The 26,239-nt window shown below is 42.9% G+C and overlaps 1 protein-coding gene across 2 annotated transcripts; it reads right to left on the reverse strand.

Annotated features, from left to right (window-relative positions):
- Nucleotides 1-7,398: 7,398 nt before the first annotated feature.
- Nucleotides 7,399-19,203, reverse strand: TP53INP1 (tumor protein p53 inducible nuclear protein 1). 2 transcript variants are annotated; one of them, XM_030266440.4, is made up of 5 exons: nucleotides 19,071-19,203; nucleotides 15,740-16,014; nucleotides 14,863-15,214; nucleotides 13,166-13,199; nucleotides 7,399-10,808 (listed from the first exon to the last, which is right to left on the reverse strand). In XM_030266440.4, the coding sequence occupies exons 2-5, from the start codon at nucleotides 15,849-15,851 to the stop codon at nucleotides 10,791-10,793; spliced, it is 516 nt and encodes a 171-aa protein (XP_030122300.1). In that variant the 5' UTR covers nucleotides 15,852-16,014; nucleotides 19,071-19,203; the 3' UTR covers nucleotides 7,399-10,790. The 2 variants fall into 2 exon arrangements, with proteins under 2 accessions (XP_030122300.1, XP_012427549.1); XM_012572095.5 differs by lacking the exon at nucleotides 13,166-13,199.
- Nucleotides 19,204-26,239: the final 7,036 nt, after the last annotated feature.

The following is a 26,239-nucleotide window of genomic DNA, read 5'->3' on the forward strand; positions in this document are numbered from 1 at the left end:
GCCGCCGGCGGAGCCGCCAATGGGAGCGCGCGGAGCCGCGGCAGCGTGCGGCGGCCCGGGATGTAAACACGGCACCGCCCCGCCCGCCGCAGCTGTCACCGGCCCGCCGGGCCCCCACCGCCGGGCTGACACCGCACCCACACCCCGCACCGTGCACGGCGCCGGCCGCAGGCTGTCACACATCCCACGGCACGACGGCGGGGAGGAGAGGAGGCTCAGCAATGGCCTTACCGCTCTCTACAACCGCCTGAAAGGAGGTGGTGCCAGGCAGGGGTCATCACCTTCTCCCGGGTAACAAGGGACAGGAGAAGAGAACAGAGTCTTAGGCTGTACCAGTGGAGGTTGAGGTTGGATATTACAGAGAATTTCTTCTCAGAAAAGGTGATTAGGCATTGGAATGGGCTGCCCAGGGAGGTGGTGGAGTCACCATCCCTGGAGGTGTTTAAGGAAAGACTGGCTATGGCACTTAGTGCCACGGTCTGGTTGACATGCTGGTGTTCGTTCAGAGGTTGGACCCGATGATCCCAGAGGTCTTTTCCAACCTAATTGTTTCTGTGATTCTGTGCCAGCTGAAGACAGGCCTCCCCTGAGCACAGCCTCCATGACGTGCTGTGGACAAGCTCTATCCCCTACAGAGCAGTTTTCCACGCCTTCCAGCCAGGCCCGCCACTGCCCCGCAGGGTCCCGCCGTGTCCAAGGGCAGCCGGGCCCACTGCAGGAGCACCCACCCTGCAATCCCCTTCTCCAGCAGATGATGCTGAAGCTTACCCTCAGTGCCAGCACACCTCCTGTTAAGATCACTCAGTGGTTGCATGGAGTTTTCTCAATACATATTCCAAAACAACACCCCAGAAATCAACATTATCCCAAAAGCAACCAAACCCCACAGCACCACATACCTAGCAATGCTGTAATCAGACATCTTTCTTTAAAACACCTAATGCAGAGCACCCACCGCTGTTTAGCTGATAAGAAACACCTAGCACTTTCTTGAAGTGCTGAGCACATGTACTGAAAAACAGCACAAAGAGAAGCCACAGCTGCCTTCAAGTAAATACATATATTTTTCTTCTTATTTTTTCTTTTCCCAAGTGTAACATTATTCAAGAGTAAGTATAGGTTTTGCCTCCAAGTATGTATTATAATAATTAAACACAATAATCAGGTGCTTAGCCTCTGGTAGCTTTGCCATTTTAAAGGGCAAGAGAAAAAGCAGTGCGGCCCACCAAGACAGAGATGTCATAATAAGGTCACTGACAGCAGTTTAACAGGTCCCAAGTCCCAAAAGGGCCATCTCTCAGCTGTGTGTCCTTACAGCAGCTGATGAAGCGGGGCCAACAATTCCTGCAAAGTTAAGTAAAGCACCGGCATATACAAGCTGAACATTTCAGCCAGCCAGCCACTTCAGCTCTGCAAAATGTCTGTTCTAGATATTGTCATGAAGAAAATCTGCTAGTTGTGGCTCAAAAGGGATGCAAAAAAAAGCCCAAAACTCACTGTCATTTAAACAATCTTTTGTCAACTGAATATATTGCATCAACTCATTGCAAGAAATCTAACCCATATCATAGTTCAGGATGTCTGCAGTAGACATGCAGGTTTCTCTTTTAGTTGACTTCCACTGAAATACACCAGCAAGATGCATCTGATCTGGAAGTTTATTTCCTACTCTACTGACTACAGAGAAAAGGTGGCCCCTGAATTTGGGCAAACTTGACCTGACCTCCTGCCTTTAGCTGACTTGCTGAAGTTAAAATACTACTATAGATATTTTTTTAAAAACCAACTGAAACTTGAGCTAGCAAGAGAAAAGAGATAAATTATCATCTTCCCTAAAAAACTCTACCCTTCAGAGATGCCTGATGAGGGTTTGTTGGCAACCAGGCTCCACGCAGCAAAGCAGGTTTGGTACATCAGGAATAAATTCCATGGCACATTATGAAAGAAGCATACTGTAAAGGGAATGCAGCTAAAATTTGAATGTGTCAGGTTGGCCATGAATAGGTCTCAGCACAAAGACTGTAATGATTATGTTGCTCTTTTTCTAGACTTTTTGATGTGTGCTGCTGCAGGTCACCTGGTTTTGATTCAGTAGTGGAAAATGCACCAGGTCCCATAAGCATTCCTCATCCTGTCAGCAATTTTTCCCATAAATTTTCGTCAGTAAAAAAATCCCACAGAACAAACAAACAACCAAACCAAAACCCCAGAAGCTAATGTGCAATCAAATCCTGCAGCAGACAATGAAATTACAATTTTAATGCAAGCTAATACACAGACCTTTTGATGTGGCAATAAAGCTGAAGTGGGTTAGTCCACACTGGGACATTTCCAAGAGGATTGACACATAGTACATCCTCTTTTGCTGTGTGGATGCCTCCTTAGAGAGGATGAATGTATAAAAAGATATTTTTTTTTAAGCTGAGAAATGTTTATGTTGGGATCTGGCAAGTCTTTTTAGAGATCTAGTGGTGGCTTTTTTTGTTTTGTTTTTTTTTTTTCTCCCAATAACCATTTGTAGGTATATTCCTGAGAAGGTGTTAAGGCCTTCCTTACAAGTTTACACACCTGAGGTTTCTTTCCTTGGTTATCCTTTTATGGATCTATTTGAAGGACCCTGGGATCTACAAAGGATCTAAATTGCACAGATCTAAAGGTATGAGGATCAGTCCAAATACTGTATGCTCAATACTGCTCTTCTGCCAGGGAGTTTCTGAATCCATTTAGTTGTTCCCGAGGAAAGAAGCAGGATTTCATTAGAACATATGCACACAGCTCCACTGTGATCTGGGGACAAAAATAATATGGAATATCATGTCCCATATTCCTCCTACCTTGCAGTAAGTATATTGTTATGGTCATCTGCTTGTGCTGTCAGGTTTTGTCCTTTACAGTCACAGCCATTTTGTCAAAGCTGTTCTGTAAGGTAGTTAAGGGTATGCTCTTCTGTGGATGAACTTCACTATCTTTTAAGAGGAGTTTTAAAGTTATTTATGGCTCCAGCTACATTGCCAAAACAAAGCACTGTTACAGCTTTATACCTCCTAAAGAGAAATAGTTTAGCAGAAGGTTGCACCCTTCCATAAAGGTGGTTTGTTTTTTGTTTTTTTTTTTTATGTTGAAAAGCCTGAGACAGCTTGAAACCCTGAGGTTTAAAAACCTCTTATTTTCTATTATGGTTGCTATTTAATTTGGAAAAAATATTTGTTGGAAGTCTGTTAGTACATCATAGACAATTTCAGCAAGTTCAAAATCGTCTAGAGAGATTTTGCAATAACATCAGCTCATTCATTGAGGATTCTTGCATGAATCCCATCAGGTCCTATAGATTTCTAGGGATCCAGCTGGAACAGTACAAGTTCAGGGTCAGCTGGGATTTGATAATTCTCACAGCCATGGTCCTCCAGCTCTGAGCACTGAGACCCCCTTGGTCCATCATCTATGTTGAAGACAGAGATAAAGAACGCATTAAACACCTCTGCCTTGTCCATGTCCCTGTTTGTGAGGTGCCCATCCTCATGCTGTAACAGGCTGATGTTAATTCCATGCTGCCTTTTGCCATTAATGTATTTGAAAAACTTTTTATTGTCTCCCACATCTCTGGCCAGCTTCAAATCCAAGTGATCTTTAGCTGCATGAATTTCCTCCCCATAGTGGCAAACTGCATCTCTGTATTCTTCCAGGTCACCTGACTTTGCTTCCACTGGGCAAACCCCTTCCTTTTTTTGCCATAGACCCAAAAGAAGATCCCTGTTCAGCCAAGCCAGCCTTCTGCTTGACTTCTGACACTGGGGAATTGCCGCTCCTGAGCCCTTAGGAGGTGATGTTTAAAAAGTGACCAGCACTGACAGACTCCAGCACTACTGAAACATTTCCCAGAGGACTTTTCTTACTAGTTCCCTGAGCAGCCTGAAGACTGCTCTTTTCATGTCCAGAGTTGAGGTTTTCCCGCACTTTTCCTCCTGTCAACAAGGATTTTAAACACTTTGTGTTGCTGTGGCCAAGATGGCACTAGTCACCACATTGCCCACAAGATCCACTCTGTTGACAAGGAACAGATTCAAGGAAGGCACCTTTCTGAGTCAGCTCACTTAGTACCTGTTCCATAAAATTGTTGTCCAGCTCTTTTAGGAATTTTATGGCCCAGGTTGTACCAGCGGTGTGACGCTCCCAGTTAATTTCTGGCAGGTCAAACTTCCCCATAAGGATGAGAGCAGTTGATTTGGAAGTGTCCTTTAGTTCTTCAAAGATTAATTTACTGATGTCATTGTCCTGCCTGACAGGTCTATAGTAGACTCCCACAATGATATCCACGTTGTTTGTTTGCCCCTTGATGCTTATCCAGAGTCTCTCCACTGTGCTATTGCCAACTGTGAGCTCCACACATTCCAGCCCTTCCATTATATACAGTGTCAACCCTTACCTCTTCTGCCATGTCTAACCTTCCCAAAGAGCCTGTAACCATCCAAACATGTCAACCTGCACCCCCAGGTCCTTTTCTGACAGGCCACTTTCCAGCCACTCTTCCCCAAGCCTGCAGCACTGCATGGGGTTATTGTGATCCAAGTAAAGGATCCAGCACTTGGCCTTCCTGTATCTCAGACCACTGGCTCTGGCCCTTCAATCGTTCCTCAGTCTCACACCATAGATAGAAGAGCTAGAACTGAAATTCACTGCTAGAAGTAGACAAGGATACTTCTGCTCATGTCAGTCCCCCCTTTCTTGATCAAGATCTCCTCTCCTTTGTTTACCTTGCAAAAATTGACAGCTCGTGGCTGATAACCACATATCCCAAAAGCCTAAGGCCTCCCTTTTCCACTTTCCATCTCTGCTGCTGATTCTCTGTACAGCCAATTTCAGGGAATCTACAATTCTTTTAGCACACTGATAGATTTATTTTTGTGCATAATAGTATTTTTTTATTATACTGCCTAAGTCACCTTGCTTGGACACAACATTTTGAAGTCTATAGAAGAAAAAGTATAGACCTATGGCCCAGTCCATGTCTTCAAGTTGAGATCTGAAGCCTGCTCCTGGACACTAGCCTAAGTTTTTGTTACTCTTATCTATTTGTTGGGGTTTTTTTTGTTTAATTTTTTGGTTTTGTTGTTGTTATTATTCCTTTTCCCTAGTTTACCCATGAAATTTCAATAATTATTTGCCTTATTAAGGTATTTGAGTGTTCAGCTATCAGTCTGTCCACAGAACTTTTGAACAAGTCAAGATACTTCTGAAGTATTAGTTATACAGCAGTAACTCCAGAACAGTATTTTCATCAAGAAAAAACTGGCTGCAAAATGTCCTATTAAGTCTCAGTTCAGTCTCATTTACTCTAAGACTGATATATCATGAGTACACCGTGGGAACAACAGTGCCACAGCAGCATCAGCATGTTCTTTTAATGAGTCATTCCTACATGTTCCAAAAAGCCCAAACCTTCCTTGCAAGTATCACTCAATAACAGTCACAATATTTTGTGGCTATAAACATGCACCAGAAGTCAATTAAACAAAGAAAGCAGATACTGAATTACTTGATGAGGAAACTGTAGTAATTATGGTTCTCTCTGACATTTAATACCAATGAAGGCACTCTATCAGAGACATACAAGGATTTATAGAGACAGAAAACTAGAATGTAAAGTGAGAACTTAAGCCAAAAGTTACATTAATGCAACCCTTCATACAAACATTTTTGCTTCAGCACAGAGAAGTTACAAAAAACTCTAGTTCACGATGTTTTGGAGACTGTCCAAGCTAATTTTTAAAAGTTGCATCAGGTCTGAAATAAGCACCCCCAAAAGGAACACTGTCAGCTTAACTATGTTAGGTTATCTGTATAGATACAATAAGACAAGCATAATTGCTCAAACCTTCTCCTGAAGAATACTGTACAGCTCTCAGCATAGACTTGCTGCTTTGATAAATGTACAGGACAAAATCTACATTTCAAAGGGAAAGACTTTATTCACATCTTGCTCTGGGAAGATGGATGCCTCGTTGCACAAATACCTTTTCACTGCTGTCAGTTAAATAGATCACTTTGTCACCCTGCTTGTTTGGTGGGTGAGAATTGAATCAGGAAACTTCTTGTAACAACTCAGCCCATACAAATCCATGGAAGCTTGTATCCAACGTGCTGAGAGAGCTAGCTGATGTCATTTCAAGGCCAATCTCCATGATCTTTGGAAAGCCACAAAGATCAAGGATCCCCAATGACTGAAGGCAAAAATCCCCACTCATTCATACAGTTTCAGAAAAAGCCATAACAACAACATGGAGAGGAACACTGAGCCCATTACTTACATGCAAGGATTTCCTGTATTTCAGCTTGCACACACTAACTTTTATCCTTTTACTAGGCACCATCAGAGAAAAGTCTGGCTCTGTTGTCTCTATTGCCCCCTTCAGCCGTTTATATACTTTGCCAAGATCCCCCGGTCTTTTCTTCCCCAACCTAACAATCCCAGCTCTCATCCTCTTCTGGTTATTTCAGTCTTCAATCCTGTTACACCCTGGCCCCTTGCTGGATACCCTCTAGTATGCCCATGCCCTCTCACCCTGGGAGCTCAGCACTGGACATGCCATTCAGATGTGTCTCACTGGCCCAGATGATGCAGCATCACCTCCCTTCTCCTTGCTGTCAACACCTGCCTGATGCAGCCTGGGATGCTCTTGAGTTTCTGAGCCAGTTCCTTCACAGGCCATGGCTGCATCCCATAAAACCATGTATGGTGCATTTCTTCCAAGGGTTGATCTTCATTGCTTTTGCATTTCACACAGGCGTCAGGGGCCTGCAGTCCCGAAGGGTGGTCTTCCCAGCAGACACCGAGGCAAAGAAGGCATGGAGCATCTTGGCCTTCTCCACATCCTTTGTCACATGGATTCTGGTCCCCTCCACATTCCTTGCCAAGTTCAGCTGCAGGTGGCTTTGCTTTGCCTTACCTAGCCCCATCCCTAGGCATCTTCACAGGGTCTCTGCCCCCTCATAGGATATCTGTACCGGCAGCTTTCCATACAGACTTTTCTCGTGGTGGTGCACGGCAGGAAAACGATAGGCAGTGGGGCATGAGTTGAAACAAGAGAGCTTCAGCCAAGATACGGAAAAAATTCCGCTCCCCCCCTTCCCCCCCACCCAAACAATGCACATTTCATGTGGTTTTTATCTCCGTCCTGTTCACCTACAGAGTTCCTGTGTGTTGGTCAGTAAAGGCAGCAGAGATGTGCAATGCTGCTCAGATGCACCTTATCCCCTGATCAGCAATGCAAACCAAGTCCCAGAGCAACTGCTGTACTAGAGCAAGCAATGAGACACTCAGCACTTGTTCCTGCCACCTGCACAGGATGTTCAGGCATTTGGATTTTCACTAACCTGTAACATTAAAGAACAGACTGACAATTTTTAATAGGCCATTTTTTATTGAGAGTTAAGATCATGTTTCCCCACGGTGCGCAGAACGCACTATGAAAACAAAATACAGAAGATCACTTTAGTAAATACACACTGGTTAAGCAATGCTACCTTTTTTGGCAAAGTGCTGTATTTTGTCTGTTTTCAGCTTGTGTTAAACTATTAAAAATAAGAGCCACAGATTCTTCCATATCAAAAGGACTGCTACAAATAGAGAAGTGGCTCTGGAGAGAAGCTGCCATATATGCATAGACTGATGTACAGTATTAATCCCAACTGAAATGTCCCTTTTGAATCTTCAAGTTTGCTGTGTAGAAGGCACAGTTTAAAATGCAAATCTGTCCATTGACCAATACATATGAAAATACAATTTCAGCAAGATTCATGAATATCAATCAGTATGAGACAGTGCAAGGCCTCCACTTTTACAAGAAAAAACACACACTTTAATACAATTCAAAAAAGCCATATAAAAAGCCACACAGCTCACTATTAAAACAGTAAACCAAAACAAATCTAATTGCCCATTAGCTCCAGGCACAAAACAGGGCTAGACCAACATAAATATGTAAAACAAATTAACAAAAAGCCATTGATGTAGTACTATCTCACACAATAATATGGTTTCCAATATTACAAATTGAGAAGCACAGCTTTGTGCAACAAAATAGTTTATATCCTGAAAGATATAGGTTTTCATCACCAGAAAGTCATCTAGTAATGCAGTATAAAAAGATCAGTATCTCCCAATTCTAGGAGCAGTCTAAAGTTGCATTTACTTGCCTACTGAGAAGAACAGACCAAGGCTCTCATTTTAATGCCTGAGAGCCTTATACTCTCAGCTCCATCTCCCCATTAGGAGTTAAGGGATTACTTACTCCGTCCAATACAGGGAGGTGGAGACTCCATCTTCCTTCATTGCACTTTAAGAAAATTAAAGCTGAAGGAAAGTAGTTACTTTTATATAAAGAAAAGTAATACAGGAAAGCAAAGAATTTTCCTGAGCTAGAAAGTTGGCAGCAAGGATAAGGAAGTTTAAGCTAGACAAAAAGCTGGAGTGATAAAGGTAGATAATCTGAGGGAGGTAAGAGTACTTGTGAACAGATGAGACTGGTGAAACTACAGCTATTTGCAGATAAACCAAAGTATTTAGACCACATGAGAATTGTTGTATGGACACGGGCACATACTGCTAAAACTGCAGTAACAAAATAACTCTTTTGGAAAATCATGGTGTGACCAATTTTGTTTTCTTTCAGTGTCTATGTAAATTGAATTTGTTAAAAAAACAAAACAAAACCCCCAAAAAACCAAAAACTAGTGTATCCAGGAGAACACGTCTTGTTTTTGTACATTTAATTATTTTCAACATCCCTTTGTGACAACCCTAATTGCAGTGAAGCAGCACATCTGCAGTGAAAGATAGGCTATAAATGCTGTTCCCTGTATGCTAAGTAGGTTCCACAACAATTCCAGCTGCAGAACACACAACAGTACCCCTACATCAAGGTCAATTTGAATTGTTGGGGTTCTGCTTCAGTGAAATTGAAGCATCCAGCTGAATTTAAATACTTCATAGGTCTGGAACAACTCACATTATCGACCTTGTCTTATTTCAAAGACTCCTTACTCTTTGTATCAACTTCTGTGTAAGGACTACTGGAAGACACAGCCGAGTTTAATGTTAACGCTGTAATGCCCTAGGCACTAAACACAAGGGAAACCAGCAAGTCACATTAAGCACTGGCAGAAAGGAAGCTAAACTTACTTTTGGCTCCCATCCTTCTTTCACTGAGGATTTCTGCTTCCTTACTTCCATACCCATTTAATCACTGCCCAGACTGATCTAACAGGGTTCAGCAAACCACTGGTTGCTGTGTAACACAGCTTTTGGTAACAGGGGAACTTTACCTGTAGTTGGCAGTGCCTGCCAACTTCCAAAACATCTTGCCCAGTGTTCTTAAGAAAACTACTTGATAGTTTTGAATGGCTTTTCTTTCCTGTTGGCCCATGGAATTGTTATCAAGTCCTTCTGCCTTCAGTGGGCTGAGAGAACAACCATGGCTGACTGATCAATTTTTATACACGGTTATCACTGTGTTTAGCTCAGCATCCACTTCTCCTGCCTCACACTGCCCTTCATTTCCAGTTCCCATTAACTTGGATTTCATTTTCATAGAGAAAAAGAGAAAATTAGGAGAATTTAGAATAAAAGCTTCCTTCTAGCAACTTCTGAGCTACTCTCAATCTGTGAATATGAGACAATCTAATAGCAATTTGCAGCTCAGAAATAGCTGTTCATTAGCCTGATAGGATTAAAAGAATGGTCAACCCACCATCTTTCTCCTTTAACTAGACTAGAGATTAAATGAGATAGGGTAGAGGAAATACATGCTTCAAAGACAGAAATAGTTAGAGAAACTCAAACTTTACCTAGTAAAACCCAGTTCAGTTCTCTGTGTTGTGCATCTGCACGTTACTCAAAGGTTCACTTTTTTTCCCACTCCACTGTGAGGTACTACATCTGTAACATTGGTGCCATGTGGTACTGCAACAATATTGGTGGGACATTTAACCCTCTTTCAATATCCATATCAAGTATCCAGCACACCTACACAGACCCCATTAACACAAGTAAGTTCCAGAATTTAGATGAGATGTCCTTCTTGAAACAGCTCAGCACAGCTATGTAATATCTACTGGCAGCTATAGAATTTCCTTGTCAGAAAGTAATCATATATGCTGAATACAGACAGATACACAAGCTGTCAAGTACTGGTCATTAGAACACATAGCTAACCTCAAATTTTCTAACTCCGTTTTGATTAATGCAAAATGTAACTGATTTCCATCTCAGTTAAATTTCTTTAAAATACCAACTAAGAACCCATCTATACATCAAAGTTTATAAAACAGCACACAAACTATCATACTGATAGGCTTCCAAGACACTGATATTTAACATCAACATTTAGAACTTGATGCAAGATGTTTGGACATTTATGTGTCTTTTGAAAATAATGCAACACTAGTTACGATTGTGATTGAGGGATTGACAATCAGCTTCAGATTGACCACACTTACCTACCACGAAAATAAAAGCAACTTAAGAAACAATTAGACCATAGATTAAAACCACAAAAAACCATCAGTAATTGAACTGACGCTGGCAAGGCTGATGAACAAACAGTCCATTGTGCTTGATTTGCCGAGAGTGGCAATCCCTGGTAAGGTTTTGGCGACGGAGACTGTTTCTGTTGAGATAGTGTCTTTCATTATGTTCTTTTATCCAGTGGGTAGGACGAAAGCTCTTGTTTTTTTCCAGAAAAGTTGAACTAGTAGCAAGAGCTGTGACATAGCAGTGAACACGCTGTCCCATTTCACTTCGGGCCTCCTGTCTAGAAATGTAACAAGTAGGTATCAGTCACCACTGAGGTGCATTGGAAAGACAAGCAAAACAAAGGGTAGAACATGGACTTCAGCATCCAGCATTTCAAAAGGGTACCCTGATTATACTGGACAGAGATAAGGTCAAACCACTTACCACACACCACACTGGTAATTAATGTGTAGTGCTGCTAAATCACTTTCTGTGTGAGGGCCCCACAACAGCCTTAGGACTTTCGGCATCTTACGCTACTGTGCTCTTTCTTCCCCACACCACCTCCCTAAGCCCAGGATGCAATACAAATCAGAAATATAAGGCAATGTGTGTCACACTGCTCCAGCTTTAGAAGACTTGAGAGTTATCTGCTAGGCAAAGTTTGGTTTAAAATAATCTTGCACATAGGTGGTTCAGTCTGAAAACAAAGGACACTAACAAAAGTGCATTTCAATTGCCAGCCACACAAGTAAATCCAAACAATGTTCATGCAGAAGAATGGAATGGTAGACCAGTTGTGACACACATGAAAAATAACTTAGAAGGACTGTTCCTCAACCAGCCCCCTAAATTTCATGAGCAGTGAGTCAGCAGTTTTGGCAAACCCTTGTTTCATCATGCACTAGTGAAAAACAAACCAGCAGCCTATGCAAGCAGCGACTGACATATTGAAAAAGGACTTCCCTACTTGACAGAACAATCACTGGCATTTCCTGAAACTTCCAAAGTAAAGTTGAAAATAGCCTAGCCATTGTAAAAGCAAAGCAAAACCCTAATCTGAGTGCTAGAGCTGGTGTGAGGCCAGTGGCAGCAGAGTTTCTTGCTTTCTCTCTCAGGGCCCAACAACCAGCTGTCAACTGGTCAGTGGTGCCCAGGAAAGATGTCTGCAAGACCAGAACTTGCCCAGGCACGAGCAAGAGGTCTCCTGGGAAGTCTGTCTCTTAACATTAGCATGACTTTATGATACAGTCTCTTCTGGAAGAGTTTAACTTGCAATTATTGTATGTCATCTATGTAGACATAAATCAGGTCTGCCATGCCCATGGTACACCCTTTATAGCCTTACTCTGGGAGGCTGCAGGTGCCTGACATGAGGTAAGCTCTTCTGCCGCCACCAACTCCACACTGGGAAATACTCCTTGTTATCAAGGAAACACTCCCTTCTACTTTTTTCTTATTTTAAATATCCTAATCTTGCTTTTGGAACCTTGGGTAGTTTGATATGACTGACTGAAGACTAGAGACTGCAGAACAGTCATATGTGGCATGCTGGTCTTCCCCTGTTTATTCACTGGATATTGTCCTAAACCTAGCACTTGAAATACCACGTGAAAACTAAGTGAGTATCAAGCACAAATCAATTCACAGCGCCTTGTAAATGCATTCTTTGCAGATTACACCAGTTTAATTTACATGAGGGTACCTACAAATATGGGACTACTATTTTCTTTGTGGAGTGATCTCTTAGTGCATCCAAGAGTGCTGGAGGTGGAACTGCAAGTGAAGCCTTTCTAGGGAAAGCTATTACAGACCCAGGAAGCCACACCACAGTTATTGCAACCTGTATTTCCTAAGTATACCCTTAGCTAGCAAAGGGCAGCAACTGTTAATACAAACTGCTGTGGTTTTGTTATGGAAAAATATTACTAATTTGGCAAATAGAGAAGTTTATACAACATCCTTTTGCTTTGAAAGGAATTTAAAATGAATAAAGATTGAAATGAAAAAAGATTTCCTCCACGAAAAACTGGTTTAAACTTACTAGCTGAAAATACTTTAGCTTTCCCCCAGCTCTTATCAAATCAAATACCCTTCCAGCAGTGGTTTGCAAACCAACACTCTTCTATTTGTCATCAAAGTGACATTGGGATAGCAGAGGTGGTTTGAATTAGCTAAATGGCCACATATTCATCCAAAATGCAGCCTTCTAGTACCTTAGGTGTATTTGGTAGGCTGGCACTAGTGAGCACCTTGCACTGAGAGAAGAGGGTTGATGAGACTCCATAATATTGTCAAAATTGATTTTTAGAGGGGCTGTGTCTTAAGCCAGACCATCACTACATACATTTGCTGCTGCACTTCCAGTGTCTATTTTGCTAGAAAGCAGAAGTGTCTTGCTCATTGTGCTACACAACCACACCTCACAAGAAACATTAAAGGCTTCAGATCCCCAACCCAATTATTTCAGTAATTTTTCTGCACATAGCATTTTGGCTTGTTAAAGCAGAAGTAGTTAGGCTTGATCAAGTAATCATTTGGCACAAAGGTTAGTCCTAAAACCAGTATTGCTTTGGCAGACAAGGCTCTAGAGGAAGCAGTGTTGCTAGCAGCCTGATCAAACAAAAAGCACTGTTCCAAAACAGTAGTACTTACTGTGCCAGTGTGCCTTAAGCAGCTTTTCTTTGCCCTACAATATTAAATGGCCAACCATTAAACCACTAGAGACTTCATAACAGCTTCTGAAACTTATTCCAGTATCAGTGTAACCAGTGTTCCCAAATTCTGCAGTCTACCTCAGCTGTTAGACTTAAGACTCATCCCAGTTGTCACACAAAATGCCCTGTAAAAGAGCCTAGATCCTCTGACAAACCAGCAGCACAGAGTTCAGTGTGAAGAAACTTAACTACACGCCAGCTGAAGAGCACACCTCTAGCTTCCCCAGACATTGAAGCAGCTTAACTGCACTGTATAACACAAGACAGGATCCTTCTCTGGCTGAATTTCATCAGGATCCCCAGTTCAAGTGACTGAAAAGTCAAAATCAAATTTTTGAGTGTTACTATTCACTGCAGATTGGTATTTTAGATAAAGTGGCTTACTATCTTTTGCTATGGCATGCCTTGCAGCCTACAGCACTCTTGCAGATTCCTTCAGACCCTCATTTTAAAGGACCTGTCTGCTCATAGTTCCCCCCAATTTAACTTAAGCTATACCCCTGATGCTTAACATCATAAAATGGCCTTCCAAAATAATTATACAAATCCCATGCCAATATCAATAGTATCACCAATATACTTCAACATAATACAGCAGCATGTCATCTCAAAGTCAGCTGTTTGTTTGAACTAAAAACTTAAGTATGGCAAGGGGCTAATTAGACAAGTCAATAGGAATCTACCTATAGCAACTCAATTACTATACTGATTTCCTCCTGTATATCCTGTATACTGTGATCTTTAGTGTTATTGTTGCTAAACTTAAGACTAGATGGTATGAAAAGTCAGTCTTTGTTACTAACTGGGATTCACAAAATACCCAATTATTTCAAAACCAATGAACACATGGGGTCATAATGGCAGAGAAATAATCTATTTGCATACAGCCATGTATACTATACTGGTCTAGATGCATACCCCAACACCAAAGAATGGCAGTGCATGGCAAACATACCTCTATAATAAACCTACATGGATAGGTTTTTAGGATCAAAAAGCACTTAGTTCACTAAAAGTAGAAGTTTGCAGCACAGATTTTCACATTGAGGGGACTAAGTTTTGTGGAATCTTTCAGTTTACTTTTGCTCCACAAGCCACTTGTGGCAAATTTAATCCTGTCCTTATCACTAGGTTGAGGAATGAAAAAAAAAAACAAAAACCCACAGAAGCCTCCCACCTAAACCCCAAGCCACTTCCCTGTCAGGATCATTAAAGTTCTATGTTTCATCTCACAAGGTGACTGAATGAATACTGACTAGCAGTTATGAAAAACACACAAAGCTGTGAAGGGGGCAAAGTGCTTTCATATCTACATTACTGGCTATACAGTTAACTGCCACCAGTTTGCACAAAACTCTGCAAAGGAACATACTCTGCAAGGGAGTAGTAAGACTCCATGAATATTTACTGCAGTGCCAATATGCATACCCAACTGTTTGCCAACATGGCCATCTTATACAACATTTTTCTGAGCAGGCAGGCACCTGACCACTCTACACACCTTGTGTGGTATTCATGCTTTATTCACCTCCCCTGAAATAAGCTGGAAAATTCAGTATTAAGTGTCTAAGCTGATCAAGGAGAAACCAGATATTTTCAGCACCAGAGCTCCTTGACAAGAGAATTCAGACATACCTGGGACTACCTGGGCTGTGAAACTCCTCATCAGCACATCCAGTCTCATTAAGGCTGTGACAGGTATTGTGGACAGCATACACAGACATGCTGGGGTGCTCTATCAGGAGGTTCTCCATCGGACTGGTCTCCACTTTGATAGTGGTTAATCCACCTGCAGTAAAACATGGGGGAGGGGTAATAAACCAGCTCTCCTCCATAGGACATGACTCAAACTGGATGAAGCAAGACTCGCTGTCCTCCGGCAAGTGTTCCAAGGGAGACGATAAACACGAGAAGACGGGCGAGCTGTCCGTGGCTGATGCTTCAACAACATCTGCTTCCTCCACGGAGCAGTTAGTGCAAGTGTCCGCTGTAGGGGAGCATTCAACCATTCACCGGTGGAGAGGAACCACGGATGTTGGTGATCACAGAAGGTTGAAAACAACACAGTTGCACACAGCCAGAAATGGGATAGGAAATAATAATAACAAAACAAACAAACAAAACACAAAGAAAAGAAAAAAAAGCCCAGTTAGCATATACATAAGTCTTTACTTTTTAAAAGCAGGGGAAGGGAAAAGGGAGCTCCCAGACAAGCCATGTTAGGCATGTGAAACAACTGTTATCAGTAAAGCTATATAATTGCGAAATAAGTCAAATACATTTTATTTGGACAAGTGGTTCTGCTGAAATCTGTGTCGGGCTTATAAATCTGACATCATTTTTCTCACCAATTTACAGAACATGTAACATTTGTTTGAAGACATCCTACACTCTAATCCCACACTAGTTTTGCTGAGATAAAGTTTCCCCAAGCTACTGGTTTGTTCACATGGAAGCAAGACAAGAGCCAGAGCAAGACAAAGGCAGAACTTATGTCTGACAGACATCTTACCTATAAAGTCAACCAGAATCCACTCGTCATCTTCTTTCTCACTGAACTCTGGCTCTTGGCTGGACAAGCTATCAATCTCTCCCATGAGCATTTTATTTAACCTCTGGAACATTACTAAGGCAGGAACAAGACTTTGGCTGGTAGGTCTTTATATCCAAGGCACAGCTCACACGACTAGCAGAGTGGCATAGACTTGAGATTAAAGTGCATAGATGCTTTATCAGCTTAGGTACAGGACGTGCAAAAGCATGACTTGTAAACAGTTTACGTGAAACCTGTAAAAAATGATGAAAAGCATCTTAATGACAAAACCACAGGTAACATCCCTAGGGAAACAAATTAGAAGCCCCTTGTTAATGCAGTCTGAGGTACCAGTGAACATTTTTCCCTGAAGAGGAGAGGCAGCTTCAGTGGCATTTGCCATTCCCTCCCAGCTAAATACATACAAAAACCCCAATCCTAGGTCTCTCCTGGGAGCTGATTGCCTTTGTCTCAGACCTCCTCCTCAAAAAAAGGTCTGTTTAGGTGCCAGTCCCACCTTCTCCTAAGGGAGGAGGTGTACAGGACTCTTGTGCCTACACTCCCCCAGCTCCCTCCATGTCAGAGAGACACCAGGGGCAAGGGCGTGTTTTCTGCTCCAGAGAACTCATCTCCCCTGCTGACGCAGGGCAGCCGCTGTGAGGGCTCCTAGGGAAGCCCAAAGCAGTGTTTCTTCTCTGCTCCACCCTGACTACAAGTTAACACAGTAGCAAGGCACATCCTGTCTTCAGGTTCAAAGTGCACCACAGAGTCACCAGTGAGATCATTTTCACAGCAGCCACCCAACGAGCCATATATCCTAAGTCTAAGGAACATGGAAAAGTATTGGATATGTTTAACTAAACCCAGTGCTTATTTCTCAATTCACTCCCCTAAATCTACATGTGATTGGTCACTGTAAGCCTAACCTCTGCATCTGGCAGTTAAGATGAAAAATCCCATTAGTACCAAGAAGCTGAATGTTTAAACACCCCAGATCAGCACACTTAAGAGCCTTTAATATTTATGTATGAGCCAATAAATAGAAGCCATTAAAAGCAGGTGGAAAAGTAAAGACTGTTGGGAAAATATTCACCAACTTCACTACAAGTAATTTTTGCCCATAGCAATATTTGAATCATCACAGCAGCTCAGAATTATTACAGATAAAATACCTGCTTGATAATTAAATAGGAAAGAATATATCCATGTAAGACAGTATGAGTACCTGCATTCAGAAAGGAAGCAAGACATGTGACAGTAAACAAACACAGATATTAAAAGATGAAACCCATAAAGAATATTATTTATATATAGTCCAGTATACCTCGCTTCACCCTAGAACTCTCAGGCCACACTAAAGAGTCCTTTGAGCCTCCAGTGTCATGTTATCCCAGGAAACCAGACCCCATCACCCACTTGTTCAAGGTAAGGACAAACACTTGCTCCATGCAGCACCGGTCCTGTACACATTTATGCAGCTTCCTCCTTATTCAGACAGCACAGAAAGATAGGAGCAGAATTTAAAGTAGTCTTCAGGAGCAATATGAAAAGGTACAGTGAAACTCAAGAAGTTATGCTCAAGAGAAATGACTGACTGCAGGAAAACACAAGACTAAGAACAACAGGCTCAGCTGTAATAGTGATACAGGTCTATTTTAAAAGACCACACTTGAAAATGAAACATCAGGTTTCTGCTAAAGAAATTTACAAAAAATATCAGAAGTCTAAAGAAAACCAACAAAATTTTAAAAATGGAAAAGCTTAATAGAGGGAAGGAAAAAATTACAACAGTAGTCAAATATGTGAAGAAAGAGACAAACATTTATTGCCTTCTTTTATACCCAAAGCAAGCAGAAGTGGCTTTAAACTGCAGCAAAGTTCAACTTTCAGTGGCTACTAGCAGGAAACACTTTTAACCATTAAGGTCACTAAGCCCTGGATGGGTTACCTAAGGAAATGCCAAATGTCTACAGTGCTCCTAAACCTTCTTGAGAAGGTTTGAGTGCTTCAGTTACAGGCAGAGCTTACTATGGATAAGGAAATGAACTCCAAGTGAAAGCTTGAAGTCTGTAGTTTTCCAGCCACCTTCCACATCCTTCCCTCTCTCCTGGCACCAGACCAATAAAAAAATGAGTTTGTTTTTTCTTTAGGCTAACTAGTAAGCCATTGTGTGGCTGCTGATGGCACTGGCTTTCCCTGTACTCCCACACATGTGTGTTGCCTCCTTCCTAGATCAAGCCTGGAGGTACGTTCAGGCAAAGGCTGTCTTTTTGTTCTGTGCAGAGTGTGAGAGCTCATACTCCTCTAGTAAGGCTCCCAAGGCATCACAGCAACATAAAATAATTACCCCCTAACAAGTAAGAGAGAGATCATTGTCCCTGAGAATGTGAACTAAACAAACCTCAGCTTTTGACCCACAAATGACTTTCTGTAGATCAAAAGCAGTTTGTCCCATTTTTCCCTTCCCCCACCCCAAGGAGGATCCAAAAAAACATCTGAATCATTTTGTCCTGGTTTCATCTCCAGCTGGGCTTAAAACCACGAAACATTTAGAAAGTGGTTGATGCTTTGACATCCTTTTGGACAAGCGCCTTTAAAAAGGCCACGCTTGTGCGCTATTGTGCAAGTCAGAGAGCAAAAGAGAAGTCAGGCTGTTATCCGGGGCCATCGTCCGGGGAGGAAAACAGGACAGAGACCGAGACAGGCTTTCGAGTTCTTAGTCAGGAACTGTCAGCTGCAGGAAAACACAAGCCTGGGAACAACTGACTCAGCTACAGTAATGATTAAGAGGCTGTTACAGATAACACACCGAATGAATGTCAACAATACAGTACCGCTGCAATAAAAAAAGTATTTTTCCCTTTTGTTTGTTTCTACTCTAGGAAAGGTGATGAGGTAGGTGCCAAGCAAAAGGAAAACACAAGCACAAGAAACCCCTCGCAGCCGCAGCGCAGTCCCGTGTCAGGGCCGAGCCGCCGGTGCCCGCCCGCAGCTCCGTGACCGCCAGCAGGAGGCTCCACGCGGCCGAGCCAGCGGCGCCGCTGCCCGGCACGGCCGCAGCGGCTGCGCACCTTCCCCGCCACGCTCCGAGGCTGGCCGGGGGGCGGACGGAGGAGACCGCCGGCTGCTCCAGCCGGGACAACGCCAAAAGCCCCCGGCCTCGGCGCCTTCCCAGCGGAGAGAAGCCGGGATGGACCCACGGGAAAACGGAGGCTCTGCCGCCGCTGCTGCTCCCCACCGCTCAGACCACCCCACCCGGGATCAGCGGCAGCGCGCCCGGTGCCCGCAGCTGCCCGCAACGCGAACTCACCCGGCCCGCGGTGCCCCGGCCCCGCCGCTCCGCGGAGCCCTTTGTTGTCAGGGCCCGGCGCAGCTGACGGACCGGCCGCCGGCCACGCCCCCCGCCCCTCCGCCAATGGGCGCCGCCGCCGCCTGTCGCTAACGCACGTGACGGGCGGGCGGGGAGCGCAGGGGGCGGGGCGGAGCCGCCGGGCCACGCCCCCGCCCCGCCCCACGGCCTGGGACCGGGACTGGGACTGGGACTGGGGCCGGGACTGGGACTGGGACTGGGACTGGGACTGGGACTGGGACTGGGGCTGGGGCTGGGGCTGGGGCTGGGATTGGGATTGGGATTGGGATTGGGATTGGGATTGGGATTGGGACTGGGGCTGGGGCTGGGGCTGGGGCTGGGACTGGGGCTGGGACTGGGGCTGGGACTGGGGCTGGGATTGGGACGGGCAGGGAGCGGGGCCATGGAGCTGCTCCAAAGCCCTGCCCGGGACATCTCCGGCAGACCGGGCTGCTCACAGCCCCGTCCAACCTGGCCTTGAGTGCTTCCAGGGATGGGGCAGCCACAGCTCCTTTGGGAAACGTGTTCCAGTACCTCAGCACCCTCATTGTGGAAAACTTTATGGTCTTCCTCGAGCCTTCTCACAGCTAAACAATTCCAACTCTCCCAGTATTTCTTCTCAGGAGAGGTGCTACATCCCTCCAATCATCTTGGTGTCACTCCCCAGAATTTGCTCCAACAGGTCACAGAATCACAGAACAGGTGAGGTTGGAAGGGAGCACAGCAGGTCCCCTGGTCCAGCCTCCCAGCTCAAGCAGGGCCATCCCAGAGCACATGGCACAGCACTGTGTCCAGATGGCTCTGAGTATCTCCAGTGAGGGAGACTCCACAGCCTCCCTGGGCAAACCTGTTCCCATGCTCAGTCACCCACAGAGTAAAGACGTTTCTCCTCATGTTCAGGTGGAACCTCTGTTCCTCAGTTTCCACCCACTGCCTCTTGTCCTATCACTTGGCACCACTGTGAAGAGCCTGGTCCATCCTCTTGACACCCTCCCTTCAGAGACTGACAGACATTGATGAGGTCTCCTCTCACGTGCCTCCTCTTGAGGCTGAACAGGCCCAGCTCTCCCAGCCTTTCTTAAAGAGAGGGATGCTCCAGTCCCTTCACCAGCTTTGTAACTCTCTGCTAGACCTGCTCCAGGAACTTCATATCTCTCTTGTACTGAGGTCCATGTCCTTCCTGGCCTGAGGATTAGATGCAGGACTCCAAGTGGGGTCTTAGGGGAGTATAGGAGAAGAATCACATTTCTCAACATTTATTAGGCTGAAGCACCTTAGCAGGGCTGTAAATTCCTAGAGAACTCATGCATTAGATCACTTGCCCCATCTTTTTAGGAAAAAAATAGAAGAGGCAATGAAAGTAAATGTAGCAATTTTCATTTTAGCTGCTTATCTCTCTGAAAGGAATTTCCAGACAGTGAAGTTACAGTCCAGGAGAGCTGGTGTCATTGTACTGCACAGCTTCAGTCACTTAATATAACTGGGTATATCAGAAGGTTAATAGTCACTTCAGACTGCAGTGACTGCTGGATGGGCAAAGATCTGTGTCCTTCAGAAGATGCTGAAATGAATCAGTGATATGTAGCCAAGCAGCATTTTACATGCAACATGTCCTACCCGTTTAGGATATTTCACAGTTTCAGTTGTGCTGTAGAACTTGGTTTATTGCAAAATAATAGCATTTTGTAATAAAATACTGTGTGGGCATCATGAGTGTGTTGGCTTCTAGAGTCCAGATAAATTTAATCTTTTAACCTCAATGTTTAATTGTATCTTTTTTGTCTATTTTTTTTGCTTTCTCTTCCCCCCCACCCCCCCCACCCCCCCACCCCCTTCATTTTCTTGTAAGGACAAAGCTTCTCTATGTAAGACAAAATAGAGAAAGTAGATTTTGGAAAAATGCTGCAGAGTGCCTTCCTGTGGCTGGGAATAGGCTGTGTGAGTTGGCCAAGAGACTGCCTAGCTGCACAATCTGCAATATTTTTGCAAAAGCTACAATTAGCTAGTATTTAATGATACTTTCCTATGCAGAACTAGCAGTTCCTCAATTAAAAGATCAACTTAATTTTTATAACATCAGCACTATCAAAGGACATAAAAATAATATATTTGATTGGGCTTTCAGTTTATAAGTTGAAGCAAGAAACGAGAGTGCTTACAAAGTCTCTTCAATTTCCAATGATAGTGGCTTCAGGATAGAAGGGGGAGGGGAGAAGCAGCACATATCTGCACATTCAAGATAGGCGAGACAGAAAATTAAATGTACAGAATAAATGCCCCAAAGGACTAATCTGTATTGCAAAATTACATTGTGTTAGAACATGTTAATTGAGGTGATACAAACCACTTAGTGTAGACAAGAACTGTCATGTTTGGCAGCTGGGTTACCTGGGGTCAACAACAACAAAAAATGTCAAAGCCTTAGTCTTTGTTTGTACTGACTGTTATATGAAGCATTAAATGTTAATCAATTCACATAATGTATTTTTCCAGTGTAGGCAAGCCCTAGGAAAGTTTGGATTGTATTTGAGACACAGATTCCTAATGGAGATAAAAAACTCACTGTTTATATTTTTGAAAGTCCCCTGAGAAGTAATTGAAGGAAGGAAGAGAAGCTCTCTTCTTCCTGTAGGGTTGCTCTCAAAGTCTTCCATTTTCATTTCACTTATTTCTTAATTCTCTATTGTAACAAAATGGTGGAAACAATGAACTTGCTTATTCTTTCTTTCAAATATCATTGCTGTTGACAGGAGAAAGGCAGTTCTGAAAGCTACTCTCTTTCTCAGCCTGGCAACTGTCACACTTCTCTTCCAAATCTGACAAGTACTTAAGCATATGAATGTTTTATAATGAAATAAATTATGTGCATGGACTCAAATACCTGATGAGCAAGAGCCCAGGTATTTCATCCTGCATTCACTGAGGTCAACAATAAATTTTCTGGTTATTGCAGTAGTGCCAGTTGTCGCCTTAGATGCTTTATCCAAAGCCTTTCTAATCAATTAGCCTTTCTGTTGATTCTAATGGTTGTCAGAGCAGGCCCTCAGCAAAAGAGATACAGTTGCTTAGGTCTGGGACTTGCTGGACACAAAAATTTACTCAGAAATTGGCCTTTTTTGAGGAATTTGATGTTTATATTTGTATTACAGAAAATATTCTGAAGAGATCTCTGGAGCAAGGAAACCATTCATATTTGCAATAACATGTGTCCGTGCATGATTCTGGATTTATTGGTATGAGTTAGCAATGAGCACATTGTACTTTCCATGTGCTCAGTGGCAGCTTAATGGCACAGCCATTCCTGCTCTGTGTGTCCTGGGAATAGTAAACAACTGGGCAGCAGTCCCCTGTTATTTGAATTGTATTGATTTTTCAAGATCCTACACATTAATGCAAGGCATGACCTATTGTCTGGGTTCCCACTGCGACGAAATACTACAGCAGTATTTAGCAGGCACAATATGTGTCTGGCCATGGAGTAGAGAGTGACCTTCCTACCACAGGACCTGTGAGTTACAATGAGTGCATTGAGCTACAACAAAGCACTGCCATGTGTTGTGCCTCTTGGAGAGGCCCTACTCCACAGTCGTGCCTGTTTCAAGGGCACGTGAGAATGCAGATCTGTCTCTGTATTAGAAATACTGAGTAGCAGGAGGGAGAACCACACCAAACAGAGCTTGCACATACTAAAAAAACAATCTTCCTCTAAACTTTGGACAAGATATACCTTCCATACAAAGATTAATAAGAACAATGTGTAAAAACCAGCTTGATATCATTCTGAGTGATTTGCATAAACACACCCATTATTCCCACACAGAAAAACCTGGCATATCAGTACAGGAACCTGCACACCGGTCACATTTGCTGATGTGTGCCATTGTTCTAAGGCCAGTCTAGCACAGCTATCAAAATGAAAGTTTCTGTTTAATGGTAAGTTATGAACCGCTGCTCTGAACTTAACCCTGGTTAAGACGAAGTCTAAAACCTTCTGCCCTACAGCTTCCATCTAGTTGTGGCAGAAAGTCCTGTGCTGTATGGGAAGAGATTCTATGTGATACTGCAAGATCACAGATGTCAGATAGGTCCTGGTCTGTCCTACTGAATGCATTACGCAGAAACAGCCAGGGTTTCTAATTTTAAAAAACCTCAAGTTTATGATTAACCACAATGAAATACTGTTGTGTTGGTTTGGATTTTTTATTTATTTTTCCTATGGAGAAGATACTAGCTACTATTCAAAAGAGCCCAAACTCTTCTGTCCAAATTTAGGTACAAACACTTCAAACCTGCTGTTTAAAGCATGAACAGTCTAAACAGATCCAAGTCTAAAAAAGCACAGTCTGACATTTGTGTGCTTGTGCAAATGTCAATCCCATTTTTGAAGTGGACTTTTATATTTAAACATCAGTCTCAACTAAAACAGGCACTTACTTTACTGTTCTTCTTCTCCTGACTTTTTTTACTGCAAAGATTTCTGCAACATTGGCTTCAAGATGATAGATTGTTTCTGCTATAAATCACAAGTTTCTAATGCTATTTTCCCAAACAGCAGATTACAATTTGAGTAAGAGCAGGCCTTTCCAGACTTTTATGCAAAACAGGTGTTAGAGACCTGTTACTGTATTTCTACAGCATGAATTCAGCAAATTCAAGAATCCAATTTAGACATGACTAGAACACTCATGATTTGGCTGAGCAAGATCCAAGGAGGCAGAAATTACTGGATATGATCCTCTAAGACAGACTGAAAAAGTTGAGGGATTCCATTTTCAGAAGAACTATTATCTTAAAACATCCAATCTGCTGCCCTTTTCAGCAGAGTGCATTTTAGAAAAAACTCATTTTCCTTCAAAACTGTCAAAATGCAAATCCTGCTTTTTGTACTGTTTGAGAGCAAAACCAGGTACAACTCTGCCTTCAAATTGCCATTGGCAGGAAGCCTTTATAAATCATAGCCAGATTGAAAAAATAATGGTAAGCTTTAGCTGCACTTTTCTTCTTGTCAAAATAAAACTCCTCTCAGAAGTCAGTGCAGATTTCAGTGATCTGAATAATGCTGTTTTTTTTCTAGAGCACCTTCAGTGGCAGCATTTGAATTGTTACCTTGGGCTAAAGCAGGTTGGGCATCACAGTAGGTAGTACTGTACCGCAATGGCAGCCAGCAGAGAGCCAGAGACAGCTGCCTCTTCTTGTCATTATGGGAATGATTTTTCTCCTGAGCCCAGAGGCATTCGTCAAATATTTTCCATTGGGATTGTCTGTCCTCTCTCATATTTGTCTCTTGTGCTAGAAGTCCAGTGCATTTTCACTGCTCTTGCCTGAACCTGTCCTCTCCTTCAGCACTCAGTAATAAAAGACTCTATTGTACCTCTGGGTACAGCCAGGAATACTCTTCTTCTGTTCTCTTCTTTGCCATGTGATTAGAGAGCCTTTCCAGAAGCAAACCTCCCACCTAACACAGCCAAGCAAAGCGTTCTTAACATCCAAAGGGGAAATGACCTGTGAATTTTTGACTATGTAATTGAACATGCATTTGTTACATTTATTAAATTCATGCATGCTTCAGATGTTGATGGGTCATTAACCCTTCATTTTTTGATCTTCATTTCAGTGGTGGTGTTAGGACGATCATAACCCCACAGTCAATGTAGAGGCAAGTCTCCTTTATCAGTTAATACAGGTTGTTTAGGAGGAACTTACCATGGTCATATAATTTATTTTCAGCAGCTGGATTTACCTTTTAAAGACTGTCAGCTAATGTTCAGTGAGTGAATAAGCAGCTTGTTTAAATCACATAGGAAGGACGGACAGTGTGCAAGATCATTTCCTCCTTAAATTGTCCGCTCAAAATGTGGGTTTTTTGTGTAGCTAGCCATGCTTAAAACTCTTCCTTGAAATTTTTCTGCACAACTTCAGAGTCAGCAGACACACTGCTCACATCTCTGAGGCATTTTTAGACTCACCAGTGATCCATTTGTTTCCTTTTGGCTCTCCCACTGATTCATACGCTTCCTAAAATAGAGCCTGCTATCTTTGTTCTGTTGTGACAAGTTACAAAAGAATTAGCAACATCAGTTTAGCACCAAGTAATATGAATCACATCATATTCTTAGATGTGCTTAGAGTTTAACTATAAGATTCCATCTAAGTGTAAATTACCATTGTTTTTGAAAGATTTCTTAGTCTTTTCAGGGTAGATGATTTTCAGGGTAGATAATCTTTTCAGCTATAAATGAATACTGAGCTCAATGCTCCTCACCATAACTCAGACCAGTCCCCATTAACAAAAAAAAAAAAAAAAAAAAGGCCAAATGCTTCTGAGAGAACAAATAATGTCTATTGCAATGGAGGCTGAGGTGATAATGGTGCATAAAAAAGACATGACTTCCTGCACCCAGGTCTCAGGCACTGCATTTGTAACGAAGCAGTCAATACTTCACGGTGTCCTTAACTTGCATGTTCCAACCCCATTTTAACATGGGATATATGCAAATACATATGTGTCTTTGTGTATTTCATAATTTATTTATGCATTGCATTACAGCATATATGCATGTTTATGTAGCTCACACACAAGAACACCAGCACTCTGTGCCAGCTGAGTGTGTCTGAATGAATAAATAACGTGGGAGGCCTTGTCTGTGGGGTTAAGCATTTCACAGGAGCCAGGTGTGAGTATCATCCTTGCCTACTGAATCTCTGCAGCTCAGGATCTGGTATTACAGCTATTTTTTTCAGATAGCATTTTAAATTGGTCCTGCACAATAATGAATTTATGAGGTCTCAGTCCCTTCAAAATTTGTGCTAATGAAGCCTTCAGGCAAGAGACAGATCATCCCTTCTACATGTCCTTCCAGTTTGGAAAAGTTAATGTTCACAGAAAGGTTTAGCTTCTCTACATAACAATATAACTCCCCAGGTGACAGCAAAGTTACAAGCAGCTAGCAAAACTTGCTAGCAAGGTCATGTTGTCCAGCCATTACACTGAGAGAGCTGTAGCTCCAGATTTAGTTGTTGACCTGTTGCGTGGCTTTGGGCAGACTACGTAACTCTTCCTGAGTTCCTCATATGTAGGATGTGGTCAGGTAGCCAGGTACTCCACTGGGATGATGCAAGAGAGGTGTTTG

Source organism: Taeniopygia guttata, chromosome 2 (assembly GCF_048771995.1).
Source record: "Taeniopygia guttata chromosome 2, bTaeGut7.mat, whole genome shotgun sequence".
NCBI classification, from domain to species: Eukaryota; Metazoa; Chordata; class Aves; order Passeriformes; family Estrildidae; genus Taeniopygia; species Taeniopygia guttata.

What these genes read in the sequence shown, in the direction of transcription:
- TP53INP1 (XM_012572095.5), bottom strand. Translation starts at nt 15,851, where the DNA reads ATGTTCCAGAGGTTAAATAAAATGCTCATGGGAGAGATTGATAGCTTG. An exon ending in GATTCTGGTTGACTTTATAG is followed by an intron (nt 15,215 to 15,739) that starts GTAAGATGTCTG and finishes GCTCCCCTACAG; the next exon opens with CGGACACTTGCACTAACTGC. An exon ending in CACAGCCCAGGTAGTCCCAG is followed by an intron (nt 10,809 to 14,862) that starts GTATGTCTGAAT and finishes TTACATTTCTAG; the next exon opens with ACAGGAGGCCCGAAGTGAAA.